This window comes from Leuciscus leuciscus, assembly GCF_965113295.1.
Source record: "Leuciscus leuciscus genome assembly, chromosome: 16".
NCBI classification, from domain to species: Eukaryota; Metazoa; Chordata; class Actinopteri; order Cypriniformes; family Leuciscidae; genus Leuciscus; species Leuciscus leuciscus.
In genome coordinates this window covers 15,549,505-15,563,976 of record NC_138740.1, presented here as the reverse complement: position 1 = coordinate 15,563,976, position 14,472 = coordinate 15,549,505, and the positions used below count along the sequence as shown (strand labels likewise).

The following is a 14,472-nucleotide window of genomic DNA, read 5'->3' as shown; positions in this document are numbered from 1 at the left end:
AACATTTCTATGTTTTTTTGTGGCATATTTCATTTGTCAGCCTTTATGGGGCAGGGACTCTGATCTCATATTCTCAATAAACCATTGAATATTGATAATATTGTACACTGTAATGAATGCTTAATGAAGGAGAGATGTGTGTCCTCATTGTCATGGTTACACATGGCTCAGACACGGTGGGACCAGCAGGGGTGCGGAGTTTCCCGCTACGAGCCGTCTGCCTAATTCACGGAAAAGCCTTCTCCTGCAAATCGGGGCTGATGTTACGGACAAAAAGGAGCAATGGCTCAGTGGAGAGCAGGCCATATGGTGTTACTGGTTGGCAGAAAAGCCGTCTGATTCAGTTTCATTCAAAAAATCATTTTCCTGTGGCTCAACTGGTAGAGCGCAGCAGTAGCCTTGGGTCATAGGTTTAATAACCAGGAATTGTATACTGTACCTTGAATGTACTGTTTGGATAAAAGTGAAAAATTTGTAGAAATTGAATAGCAGAAACTTACACCTAACCTGATCCCCGGGCCTTTTCTCTCCAGTATCCAGCGCAAAAATTCGGTTTGCATTAACCTGTTAAAGCAGGTAAAGCAGAGGTTCTCAACCTTAAGGCCTTTTCAATATGGCCAACCAATAAGTTTTATATGTTTTTGGTTACATGCCCGGAGCCGATGCCAGTAAATAAAACTACAGCTATTTTGCTAAGCGAAAGTGAATAGCAAAGCGAGAATCCAGATCTCCTTTCTCTGTTCTTTTGTATTTGGTGTTGTTTGATAAACATCATAGTGAATATAAAAATTGGATATCTGTAGCAAATGGCCTTGTGGGTAATGCTCCGACATGTTGAGTTTGAGTCCTGGCTCGTGGGCTTTTCTGGCTCAGGCTTCTACTTGGATGCCTGTATTAAAGGGATAGTTCACCCAAAAAAGAAAATTCTGCCATTATTTACTTCCCCTCATGTTGTTCCAAACCTGTATGAATTTCTTTCTTCAGCTGAACACAATGGAAGATATTTTGAAGAATGTTGGTAACCAAGTAGTTGATGGACTAGATGGACCCCATTGACTTCCATAGTATGGAAAATAATTATATTTCTGCTTTTCTGTAAGCGCCACCTAGTTTTAAAGAGTGAAGATTTTATTTATTCATAACGTCTGCCGTTTTTTAGGCATTGGTCTGAACAGATAAATAAATGCATAGAAAAATCTGACCAAATTGTTGTGCCAAGCATTTGGCTGATGTAAGCAGGCCTTTAGGGTTTTAACCCCACATGGGTCCACATGCTCTATCCATGGTTTTATTTAGCAACCATCTAGCAAACCAAAAATGTTATCTGTTCTTTGTGTGCAAATGGGAAACATGTATGCTGATGAATTAGATTTCTGATTGCTGTTTTTAGTTGTTTTAAATGTAAGAACCAGGCTAGCGTTATTGAAGGACAGTTGCAGGCAAACTCTATAAGCATGACTATTGAATCACTTTCGAATGGCAATGTCACAGTCTACATGAGTCTGAATAACAAAAAAATGTGTTCAATCAATTTGTGTGGCGGTGACGTCCGTGGTGGAACAGAACATATTGACAGCGGATATATCTGGCACATATGGTTGAGGGGTTATATGGAGACTGGATAGAGGCAGGTCATCCTTTGTGTTTGTCCTTCATTCTCGAAATAGTCAGTACCCATATGTACAAAAGTGACCTTAATGAAACTTCTTTTCTGATGGTGCTGACTCAACCGCAGTTGACTTTTACTGTGCACAATCACAGTTTCTGTGGTGCTCACTACTGGCATTGATTTGATTTGGCATCACAGTTTTAAAAGAAATATCAAATTCAGAGACAATCTTAAAGTTTTGTCGATGGCAGCTATATTGGACCAGTGTTATTTTAGTATTGAGATACGTTTTTTAATATTCTGAATTACAAGCAAATACTATTTCTCAATCTTTCTATTTTTATATTCTTGATGACTTTTTGCATTTTTTTAATGTACTAGTTTTCTGAGTGAAAATGTTTTCCTCACCAAATATTTTTCAGTGTATTTTTTCTTATTATTATTTTTTTATATTTCAGTTTCAGTTTTAGTTATTTTAGTCCATGTGATCTCCACATGGTGACACTGCTCTATGTAGAATGAAATTGCTTTTTCTGAAAGACTTTATGTGAGTGAACATCATTTTAATAATATTTCTTTGCGGATATCTTTATTTAATTAGCATGAAAGGAGTGCATCTTAAAGACCATTCTCATTCTTTTCAGCTGTTTATTTTGTACACCCACTCATTTACACATTACATTTCTAATCCCTGCCTTGCTTAGAATTTCTTGCCCTCAGTTCTTTCTCTTCTATAACTTTTATCAACCTCAGTCTCTATTTTAGTCTCCCATTGATTTATCAGTATCAATTATCCCCTTATCCCGCCTCTGCATCCAAAAAGTCCTGTTTTAAAAAAAAAATTATAGCTGTGACTTTCTGACTTTTCACACAAACCATTTTAAAAAAATCAAATATTTCTTAGAGGTATGCACTGTTCATCAAGCATCATATCATTATCATATAGTGACCCAGATATCGAGATACTATTTTATCACCAGGTCCCAGCTGATTCCCATCCCTACTTAACACTGTCAAATTTTGTTTAACAGTCATTTCTCATTTTCCATCTCACACACGCTCACACATTATGAGGGTGCAGGAGGCGGGTGAGGGGTGGAGGAGGATCAGATCAATAGTCTTCCTGCTTTAATTAACACTCCTCCATTCAGGACACACACTAAACCAGCAGCAGTCTGCCAGCTCTATCATGAATCTGTGTCTGCATGTGTGGGGGGAGGATTTTTGGCATCAGTTCCTCACTTATCAGTTCATAAAATGTGTGTATGTGTCTGTCTGTTTAATCTTTCTTCTCCAAAATGGCATAAATTACTTTTATGTAGTGTTTTTGTCACATTTTAAGTTTGAACCTTCAAATTTTTTTATTTTGGTAAGGGTATTTTGTTTTGGTATATTATATGGAACACCACGGCAGAGCTGATGGAGTGATGAGCCATGGCACAGCCCTGATGTGTCTTGTGACCGGAGCCTGGAGTCCGACTATAGTCTTAAAAAAGATGGACGACGCACCTTCACTTTCTTCCATTGTAGAAAAGTGAAGCCGCCAATGTCCCAATATGGCGCTGACATCTTGCGCAGATTTGGAACCTGATTCTGCGCAGTTGTGAACGCGGGAAATGTCAAATTGTCCGTTGGTGCTTCAGTGACTACTTCGCTCATAGAAGCTGTCAATCACAGCTGTCAATCATGACGTCAAACTCCCGTTTTTATAGCATCAAATAATTAACTAAGACCAAACCTATTTCATAAAATAAACACTTAAACTTAAACAGTGTGATAAAAAGTACCAAAAATGACAGAAAAGTTTTTTGACATTTTTTTTTTTTAAGTGTAATTTGATTGTTTAGTTTGCCTCACGTCCATTAAATTACATGGATAGGGCGGGGTTTACGACCTATACTGGGACCAACCACCTTGGGGCGATCAAGACGCTTTGGCATCACTTTTCAGGACTTGTGCGGCACGCTTGAGTTCGACCGACGGAAGCGGAGCTGGGTGAGATTTAGACCCCAGCATAATCGAAGGGCCAACGGACCAGTCCAGAAGTCAAGGCGATGCCGCCAACTTAAAGGGCAGAGGAGAAGATGGGGGCCTGGCTGAATGGGGCGAGACTGGAGTGAGTGAGGACCACCACCAACTTAAGGGAACGAGGCGAAGACGGGGGCTTAGCAGAACAGGGCGAGACCGGAGTGAGTGAGGACCAAGGCAGAGCTGGAGAGAAGGAGGAACCTGATGCAGCCAAAGGGGTGGAGGGATAAGGTGCAGCCAAAGGGGTGGAGGGATAAGGTGCAGCCAGAGACCCGGAAGTCCACTACGGAATCAGGCTGACGAGAGGCCAAGGTGGAGCCGGAGGGATGAAGGAGCCTGATGAAGCCCGAGTGTTGTCGGACCATGGCGGAGCTGAGGGAGCGCAGAGCCAACAAGCTGACAATCCAAGGTGGCATCATTGTTCTGGAGGCCCGAGGTGAAGCCAGGGGATTTGTCTTGCAGAGCTGAGCTGGTGTAGAGGAGACCCACGGCAGGGCCAGACAGCTGGAGAGAGTCAGCGGCTAGGATGGAGACATGGAGCTGCAAGGCACCAGCGGAGCAGGTGAGTCCTGGTGAGTAACTTGAGCCAGCAGTGATGATGGAGACAACGGGGTGGGCAGGTGACAGGGTGGAAGTGGAATGTCTAATGAATTCAGGGGACTAGACTGAGCCAACAGGGTGTTAATGGATCATCTATTGGATTCATAGGAGTGAGTTCAGGGATGGGGACAAAGGTGGGAGCTGGCTTCGCTGTGAAATTATTGGGCAAGCGCACCTCGACTGGCTCATGAGAGGACTGCCCCCACAGCGTGGACTGTGGGATGGACCTGGCAGTAGGTTCCAGCCTTGGGACGGAGGTGGCTTCTGGCTCTAGCTTCAGGACAGACGTTTTGCCAGTCTCTGGCTCTCTGGGTGGAAGCGGCTCTTGCACGTGGTCTGTGACGGGCATTGGCTTGTTTTTTTTTTATGTGGCGGGGCGTCGAGGTCGATGTGTCAAGATCTCTCATGCCCTCCGGGACACTGTGAGCTGGAACAATGGATCTGGTCTGGAGCAGGCAGAGAGATGGATTCTCTGCTGTAGAGTATGGATATTTCCATGCATTCCATGGATATGGGGAGTCGGAGTTGTTGACTCCTATGGTGAGGGAGGATCCGCAGTGAAAGGTGTACATGCCCGGAAAGGTGTAATCTAGACACTCGGTGAAGGGGCAATGATCCTTCCCTAATAGCAGCATCTGGCCTTTTCGTTTATGGTTTCAGTCTGTTCTTCTGTCATATATCAAGGTCACAAGGAGATGAAAGACGCAGAATTACAAAAACAGATACTTTTAATCAATAAGGAGAATATCCACAGGAGAAATAACATAAACTACATTCACAAAAGACGAGAACCCATAATGAACTGAACAGAACTAGGAGTATATATACAGAAGAGTTAAGGAGGGAACTAAAACAAGACATAGGTGACAGTAAACAGTAACTAAGGAAACTAAGACACGAGAAAGCTAAACTGAAAGGATATACAAGAAAGATAAAGAACATAAGAAAACTAAACAGAACTCTGACAAGGATCGAGTAAATAATAGTTTCTTTTGGTAACACTTAATAAGGTTTAATTTTCTAACAGCATTTATTAATCTTAATTAATGTTAATCTCAACAATTACTACTCAATTTTTTTTAAGATCAAAAGTTGTATCTGTTAACATCAGTGGTGGCATTTTTACTTTGTTACTGTACTTAAATACATTTTTATGTTGGGAAACTTTTACTTCACTACATTCCAAATCATAATATTGTACTTTTTACTCTACTACATTTCATAAAAACCTTCGTTCCTCATTATTTTGAACTGCAGAAATCGTTACCCGCTCGAAGATTTGATAGCGATGTCCGATTCATGAACGTGCTGATTATTTTCAATTGACCCTTCAAATCGTTTCACAAATCGCACTGAACGATTCATGAATTGGACCGATCCGATTGCATCTGTTCTCGAGTGAACAAATCACTGATTCAAATGATCCGGTCAGAGCATATCTCTAGTTACCAATTCACTGAATTCACAGACTCAAAATGAGCCAAGAATGGGAGATTCTCGGAGCTTGAGTGCGTACATGACTCATGGTGCTAAAAGTTACTAATGTTGCATAATCTTCCTCATTGACTAATGCTGGCTACTTGTAAATCCATTATAATTCATAATGATGTCAGACTGAGCTGTAATCTATTTGTGTCTAGTACATTACACCCCCTCCCCCCACACATATTTTGAGCAGTAGGATGGAGTATTAAAAAATTGCCAAATAAATAAACATTCATCATTCAGTACTTTTTACTTTTAAAGGATAATTCTGGTATTTAACACCTTGAGTCTATTTTGTAGTTTGTTTTGGATGAACTAGAGTGGTGGACACAGAAATTTTGACGATGGGTCCTGTCTCGACTTTTTGACTCTTTTAGAATCGCCTTTGACCGCTTCAGAGTGGCTGTCTATGGACATGCACGAACATGTCCTTAAAACAACCCTTAACGTTCGTTTTCAAAACTGTGCAACTCACCGAGTGGTTAGTGGTGTTCGTTGATGATTAAAAACAAATATATCGGCGCAATGTATGATTTCAATCTGTGTTATTTGCTATAGTGGAACTTTTTTTTCAGATACCTCACAACCGCGTATAAACTTCCGCTCGATATTTGAGTCTGAAGCGTTAGCACACTCCCGACCACTTGATGGCGACAACCCCTTTTCCGTACAAGGACGCTGTATGGAACTCTGTGTCTAGCGCATAGAGCACAGTTGCTCTGCTCACGCTAGCCTTCTGAGAGACGGAGAACTGAGCAAAAAGACTACAACCAAATGTAAACAGCCCCCTTTTCCGTTTCCGGTAGCGCAGTAATATCAACGAGCAATGAGTCCTCCAACAGAAATCAATGGGATTTTACAAAATGACAAATAAAACACTACACAAAACTGTATTTCGCTACGCTACTTGTTTTTAATCATCAACGAACACCACTAACCACTCTGTGAGTTGCACAGTTTTGAAAACGAACGTTAAGGGTTGTTTTAAGAACATGTTCGTGCATGTCCATAGACAGCCACTCTGAAGCGGTCAAAGGCGATTCTAAAAGAGTCAAAAAGTCGAGACAGGACCCATCGTCAAAATTTCTGTGTCCACCACTCTAGTTCATCCAAAACAAACTACAAAATAGACTCAAGTTTTAAATACTGTAATTAGCCTTTAATACTTAAATACATTAAGGCCACATCCACACGAAGCCAGAGCTTTCCCTATCCGATATTTTTTTTTTTCGTTCAAAAAAAAAAAAACGTAAACACGGCGTCGTCTCAAGAAATATCTGCGTACACACGAAACCACTGAAACCGACTCAAAACGATGTAGTATACATGCCAGACCAGTATGTGGCGCTGTAATTCTGCCTCAGACATACACTAAAAACGGAGAAGAAGACTTGGAGCTCGCGCATAAACCAATAATATTAGGCACAGTAGCTTCTTTTTTTCTTTTTTCTTTTTTAATCAAGAACTTTGTTGAACAATATGAAAAACCATAAATGTAGTTGCTGTGACTTAACGGTGTCTGACTAGTTCACACTTGGTGTGATGACATCATCGTTTCGCAAAATATACGGATTGGCCGTACACACGAAAACGCAAGGGCGGCGTTTTCAGATTTATCCACCTTGGGACCCGGTTTAAAAAAATAACGGTTTCAGTCTCCGAAAACGCCGGATCCGTGTGGACGAAACACCAATACGATAAAAAATGTATACGTATACAGCGAAACGCGTCTCTGTGTGGACAGGGCCTAAAAAGCAAGTACTTTTGTACTTCTACTAAAATTGAAGAGTACTTAATACTTTTACTGGAGCAATATTTTATAAGGGTATCTGCAGTACTCAAGTACTTTATTAATGCATTGTGAACTATCGTGAACATGAACATTTTTATTATTTAACATTAGCAGAGGTTAATAAATTCAAATAAATTCACATGCTGTAAAAATATATTGCTCATTGTTGGTCTATGTTAAAAAATGTTTTGACTGAACATGATAACAAATATATCTATATTTTCGTGTATCACATATTGCCCATATAGACTATGACCTGTTTGTGTGTGTGTGTGTGTGTGTGTGTGTGTGTGTGAGAGAGAGAGAGAGAGAGAGAGAGAGAGAGAGTGCTGGTGTACGTGTCTGTCTGCCACTTATATCCCACCATATGCTCTGCTGCTGACACTATTGAGCTGACCTCCATAGCACCTATTACCAGTGATATCCGCTGGGATTGAGCTTAGTTGTCACTGCAATTCATGCCTTAAAACCCAGCAGCCTCTCAGCTGTCAGAAAGGTGCTCAAACTCAACAAACCTTTTTCATAAAAAGAATATTCATTACGTTTTTCCAGAATGCAGATACATTAATCAAACAATATAGCAGCTTGACTGCATGCCGAATGCCTTGTTATTTATAGTAAATCATGTTTTATATTATCCTAAATAACGTTGTTGCTCCCTTAAAGGTGTTGCATCAGTTTCACACCGCCACACATCTACTTCTGAGGCCAGGGAGGAAGTTAAAGTCAGCATGAAATAAAAAAATTACTATTCACCTACCTACATTATATATTATATGTTAATGATATTATTATGATTCATCCATGCATACCCTTACAAAATTAAGTATACTTCAAGTTCATTTTATTAAGTATAGGCTACTTAGTAAGTAAAGGTCAAGAATATTTTATACATGCATCCTTTTTGTGCACTACTGCAAATGGATTTTTAATTTGTTTTTACAAACTGAGGGACAAGTCAAAATAATTTTCTGTGCTAATCAACAACAAATTCCATAATTAGAGTTTAAATTCTAATTATCCTGGAATAATTTTTTAGGTACACTTCTTATCCTCAGCTTTCCATGCTAAGAATATGGCTATGACTGAGTTTAAACCTCCATTGACTGAGCAGAAATAATCTTCTGTAATTCCACCTGAACTAGTATCAAGATTACTCCAGGGTTTTGTCGTTCCCTGTTATCTTAAAGGGATTTGAGGCAGAGAGGATTTAATTCACCACAAAGTGACACACAATAGGATTGGGATATAAAGATTTTGAAGTGGTCAACAGTAAGAGAAGATCTGAGAGCCATGCCTCACTGCTCTTTATTATGGAAGATAGAGATAATGCATTTGACTCCTTTTGTGCGCAGTTCAAGAGCAGTGATGTGTCAAATAACCTGTGCAGGCTGTATATGTTTTAGCACTATGAAGAATGAGACCGGTTTCATTGCAAATGGAATGTGAAGAAATCACAGGCGGTTTTTAGATGTGCATTGGCAGGAAAAGTACATGTTGAATGCTACTCTCTTGTCTTTGAAGGAGTCTACAATAATAAAATGTAATACCATGATTTTTGACATGTTTTGACCAAGTTGACAGCTTTGTCAAGTTACCAAGGATTGAATAAAGCAATCATTCAAAGTTTTAAGAATAAAACAATTATAAAACGCAAAATTCATGAAACACAAATGTAACGACCAGTAGCAGAATGTCCAGAAATTTAAAGCCATTATTTTGGCCAACAAAGACTTAATAAATTGTAAAAATGTTCAACTTTTAACCCTCTGGGGTCGGCGGTCACGCCGGCGTGACCAGCTCGCTTTTTTTCTTATCAGTGCAAAAGAGACTCAAAATAGAGACTGTTGATATTGATCTTTCATATAAGTGTTATACATCATTCAAAACTGTTAAATGTCTTCTTTTATTTGTGTACACTCATAATAAAAACAAAATGTTGTGTTTTTCATAAAATAAAGAAAATAAACATGATGCGCGTTCTGCCGTCTCTCTCAATGTGAAGTTCATTCTGAAACGCGACAGAAAATGACCTGTAACTCAGCGAATGTTTGTCACACAGACTTGAGACGTATGTCTTTACAACGCTTGGAGTCTCTATTTTTAAATGCTGCAAATTATATCAAAAGCAAATATTCTCTGTTTAAGTAATCCGTATGAAAGCAATGACATGTACAGTTTCTCAAACGCATCCTCATTAACTCTAATGTGACCACACCCATGCTTGCACGAGCGACTGGCATGCAAATAGTCCATGTGAAGGAACGCAGACCTGTAAACGCCCATTACCTCAAAAACAAAGAATCAGAGACTTCAGTTCTCCTCTGCTTTTCATCGAGTTTGGAAGACACGTTGTGTTTGTGCTGTGCTGTTTACCTTGGATTTACCTCAGAAGAATTAGAAGAACGCGATTTGAAGATTATAAAGATTTTTAAGGTAAGACATGTCCACTCATAATAGTAAGCATGTTATTGTTGTATAAACTTTACATTGTAGCTACTAGTTAAACTGGTGCCAGACTAAAATGTATGTTATGAAATGAGATTGGAGTAAAAACATGAAGCCTAATGCTAAATTTATATACATGTACACAAGATGTTTTTATGTTTGATAATAAAACACAGCATGATATAAAAGTAGGCTAATGTGAGTGTTTACTCTAATATGGTGAATATTATAATGTTTAGACCCCTGTTTACTTTTCAATACTGTGTTTGTGGATATATGCTCAAACGTAGATATGTGTAATGTGGTAACAATAATGTTTCATAGTTTGGAGCGGCTCGATCGCTTGTGCTGTGCGTTTGAAAAGCAAAACGCTTCAAACATTAGGCTTCATGGTTGTACTTACTCCAATCTCATTTCATAACATCATAACGAATGGAAACATTTGAAGTAACATACGATATTTTTCTCTTATATTTTTCTCTAGTGTAGTGTTACTGAATTGTTAATTTTTAACGATTTATAGGCCGCCTGCTATAGGCTATGTTATTATTTTATGCAGCCCTACACTTATATGCCTACAAGGCACAACAAACCTGGTGTTCATTTTATATATATATATGTATTTTGTAAATTTTAAATCGCAATTTTAACCAGAAAAATCTCAAATCTATTCCCAAAATCGTGCAGTCTATTTTCTCTTGATATCAGCATGTTCACAGTTGTTTAATTATTTATTTTTTTACAGGGACCAAATGCCCCACTGATGAGTCCTGCTGACTTAAACATTCACATGAGTCTCTGTACATGACCATGGTAAAATAAAAAATAAAAAACACCATGGAAATGACAGGTATGTACTTTAGATCAGTGTGTTCAATAATGTGCTTTTTTTGTCATTTGTTGTGTATCTTTGGATTATGTTGTGTTGTAAATAAATCCAAACAATCAAAAAGATATTCTTTTTTAAATCTCTACTCATTCTTTGTGCAAGGTTCCTCATAATGATAGGGTCTGATAGCACCTGATAGGGCCATTAGGGGAGGATCTTTGTCTTTCTCAGGTGTGAAATACATCAATATTCATGATGATTCACGTCTCCTCTCATAAAGCCTTCTTACACAAAACATGTCTTACAAATTTTAAATCAATATATTGTTTTATCTGAATAAGTACGCTGGATGATTTTCACATAGTTTTGGGGCAAATATTCTAGGCTACGTGATACAATTTTCAAAAGTCTTGTGATGTATGGGTTTCATGACCTTATTTCAGTGACAATTTTTTTTTTTTTTTTCACAGACCACGTATAAACATCATTATCTCAAAACTACAAACTTTTACATACATGCTGCTGACATTGTAGCAGAGTTTGTGCTGAATACAGTGTAATAAGGCTTTAGCCATGCAAATGTCACAAGTAACAGAAATAAGCACAAATGTCAGAGCATGTCAGAACACCTCCAGGACTCAGAAAACACCTCAGTTTTGCATAAGAAGATTGTTTTGGTTGTGTTTCGGCTCTGCGTGACTGTGCAGGAAAGAGATTATCCTATTGCTCGTAAAACACTCACTATTAGGCTTAGGAGATGTAAGCAGTTTAGATGGAAAGGATCTCAATCTGACTAGCTGAAGACATTACTGTAGCTTTACCCATTAATAGACACGTTACTTCCTTGACAAAAAATTCCACCACAGCTCTACGACAACCATAATGAAATGACCCTTCACAATATGTAATGCTTTATAATAATAAAGTAATACAAATACCATCTCCATCCCTCAACATTTCAAATCCCTCACTTCTCGCCATCTCTGAAAATCCAAGCCAATGTTGATTCTTATTTTATTACGAGCTCTGTCGCGTTCTCTTTTTGCTAGCGACTGTTCTCTGGTTCGAGGTTCGAGATTTAGCTGCTCCATGTCAACATTTCTCACATGTTGTGACAATTAACCTATGTCAGACCATACACATGTCATCAACTTTTCTCTATTTACGGATATGACGAGACATGCATCATGGGCGAGTGACGTGTGTACGCAATTTCCCACGAAAACCATCCCGTTAGGTCTAAAATATAAACACATATTTACCATTGTGAATCAGGGTAAGACAATAATACCTTTTGGAAGAAGGATTGATGTATTCACTCGTTATTTAAACTTTGTTAATTTTGACCAAAGTTACATAGTCTACCTTTAATATCACTACATAAGGAAATAACAACTCCAACCTTCAACTACTACAAGAAATAAAATGATAATATACTTTATCTTCGCAATATGTCAACTAGCCCAGCAATATATTTAAAGTTGGATTTATAGTACATCCGATTTTAGACCCGCAAACATACAGTACGTAAAGCAATATATACTATATAGCAAATGCCGGCTACCTGATTGGTTATATTGCCAGCTTATATATATTTCCAACTTCCTATACAGTAGCCTACTCACGTAAAGCGATATATATATATATATATATATATATATATATATATATATATATATATATATACTAAATATAGCAAATCTCAACTGCTTGATTGTTCATATCACTGTAAAATGTAAAGTATATTGCCTGGCTTTAATCTGCTAAATGCAACAATGTAAGATATTATTTTCTTTATTATAACCAGACAGTTCAAGATCTTTATTATGATTCCTGTCTTAATGTATACCAGTGAGGTTCTGTTTTGTTCACATAAATAATTGATACAATATTATATTTTATTTTTTAGAATAGGCCTATTAGTTTGAAGGACAGAATTCACAGAAAAGGGGTTTGAAACCTACAAACTGCTAACTGGCCTTTTTTTTTTTTCTAATGACCCATTCTGAATAGCCCCTGCTGTGACGCTTGACAAATTTGTAACCCCAATTCGTAAAAAAAATGTCCACTTCACCTGCCAATTACCAATTACCAATGGCATTGCTTTATTAAACGCAGGAGCTTTATTATCACCATCATTATTAGGCTATAAAAGTAATGCAGATGGGCATAATTCAACAAGTGCTGAAACACATAGCATGATCCTCTGCGCACAGACTGGAGTGAGAGAGGGGCGGAGTCACTGTTGCCAGTCTCTCACTTCATCCGATGCGGCGCGGCGCGTCCACGACAGCGTCACGTTAGCGTCACGTCAGCACTTCAGCACTCTCATACGGAGCGACAGAGAGGAAAGCGAGCTCTCTATGCCGGCAGTCTGAGACTCGCATCTGAAACTCGTCAAACTGTGCATGACAACTCATTTCAAGGCATGGATTTGGACGCGGGTTGTTGTCATATCGGATGAGGCTTGTGCAACTTTACGTCAAATCACGGTTTGCTGCAGACAGCCCCGCCTTGTGACACCTTGCGCACCGACACCGGCTTTCTACCTCATCACGTTTATCTATTGACGGATTTCAGTGCGACTGCTGTGTAACGTTGGCTAATGGTGCGTCCGTGTGTTGCGCGCCGGGCTCTGGGCTGAACGCACGCACACGCGCGGATCATGGATAGATAGCGCGTTTCTCTCTCTGCGTTTGTCAGTGTTATCAGCGCCTTTCTCAATGGATGAGGAAATAGACACCCGCAAGATCAACAACAGCTTCCTCCGAGACCACAACTATGCAACTGAAGGTATATCTCATCACATGATCTCCTCCTCTCAGGTGCACATAGAGTCAGAAATACAGAAGGAATTGGGGTTTGGCTTTGGCTTCAAAAAGACTGACTGGATAAACTGATTTCTATTTTATTACTTAGGCTATTTATTGAGAAAAGTGAATAAATAGAATTGTAATTTCATCCAGCAGATGCTTAAGATCCTTTCTTCTAATATAACGTCCTTTAGAACATACGTAGAGCTCGATAAAAAAGACATTAAAAATCTTATTAGGAGTTACAGTTTATGAGGCAGGATTTTCTTTGATCCCATTAGGAACGGTGCCAAATTATGATGGAAATCCTTTTAGCAACACTGCTCATGTTCTTCTTTTTTTTTTTTTTTAAGTACAGATGCATATTTCTCTGATCATAAGCGTGTCAGTCATGCTGGCATATTCCATGTGTATATATTCCATGTGTAATATAATGATATTAAATACTGATTGTAGTGTTTTATTCAAGCTAAAAATAGCTGAGCAGTCTGACTAACACCTTAAGAAGATTTTCTGGTGGTTTAGTCCGGCCAGCTCCATCAGTTGTAAGAGCTGGCAGTTTAGATATGTGCAATATTTGTGGTCTAAAACAATGTAGGATACATTAAGATCTATTTCTGACAAACTGTGGTGAATATCAACCAGCTATTCAACTTCAGTCAATTCGGAACCAGTTTTAATGGGAATTTTAATTATCCAACATAAAAGAAAAACTAGATATTTTAGAACACATACGTTATGTGGAAAATTATTCCATTTCTTTATGAGGTACAGTTCGTACAGTATAGGGTCATTAAAGATGCCTTATGGAAAATGATAATGGAAGTTACAAATAGAATCTTGTACATATTCCTAGGAGAACTATTGA

General features: G+C 38.7%; 1 protein-coding gene across 2 annotated transcripts in view; it reads left to right on the top strand.

Moving 5' to 3' along the window:
• Positions 1-14,472, top strand: part of ppp2r2bb (protein phosphatase 2, regulatory subunit B, beta b) — a 73,291-nt gene that overhangs the window by 18,383 nt on the left and 40,436 nt on the right. The window contains exon 1 of one of the 2 annotated variants that reach the window (XM_082141859.1): positions 13,091-13,584. The exons of the other annotated variant lie outside the window; for it this stretch is intronic. Coding sequence (XP_081997985.1) covers positions 13,515-13,584 — 70 coding nt within the window. The 5' untranslated portion in view covers positions 13,091-13,514. Of the gene's footprint in view, positions 1-13,090; positions 13,585-14,472 lie in introns of those variants that run through there. 2 annotated transcript variants of the gene reach the window in all.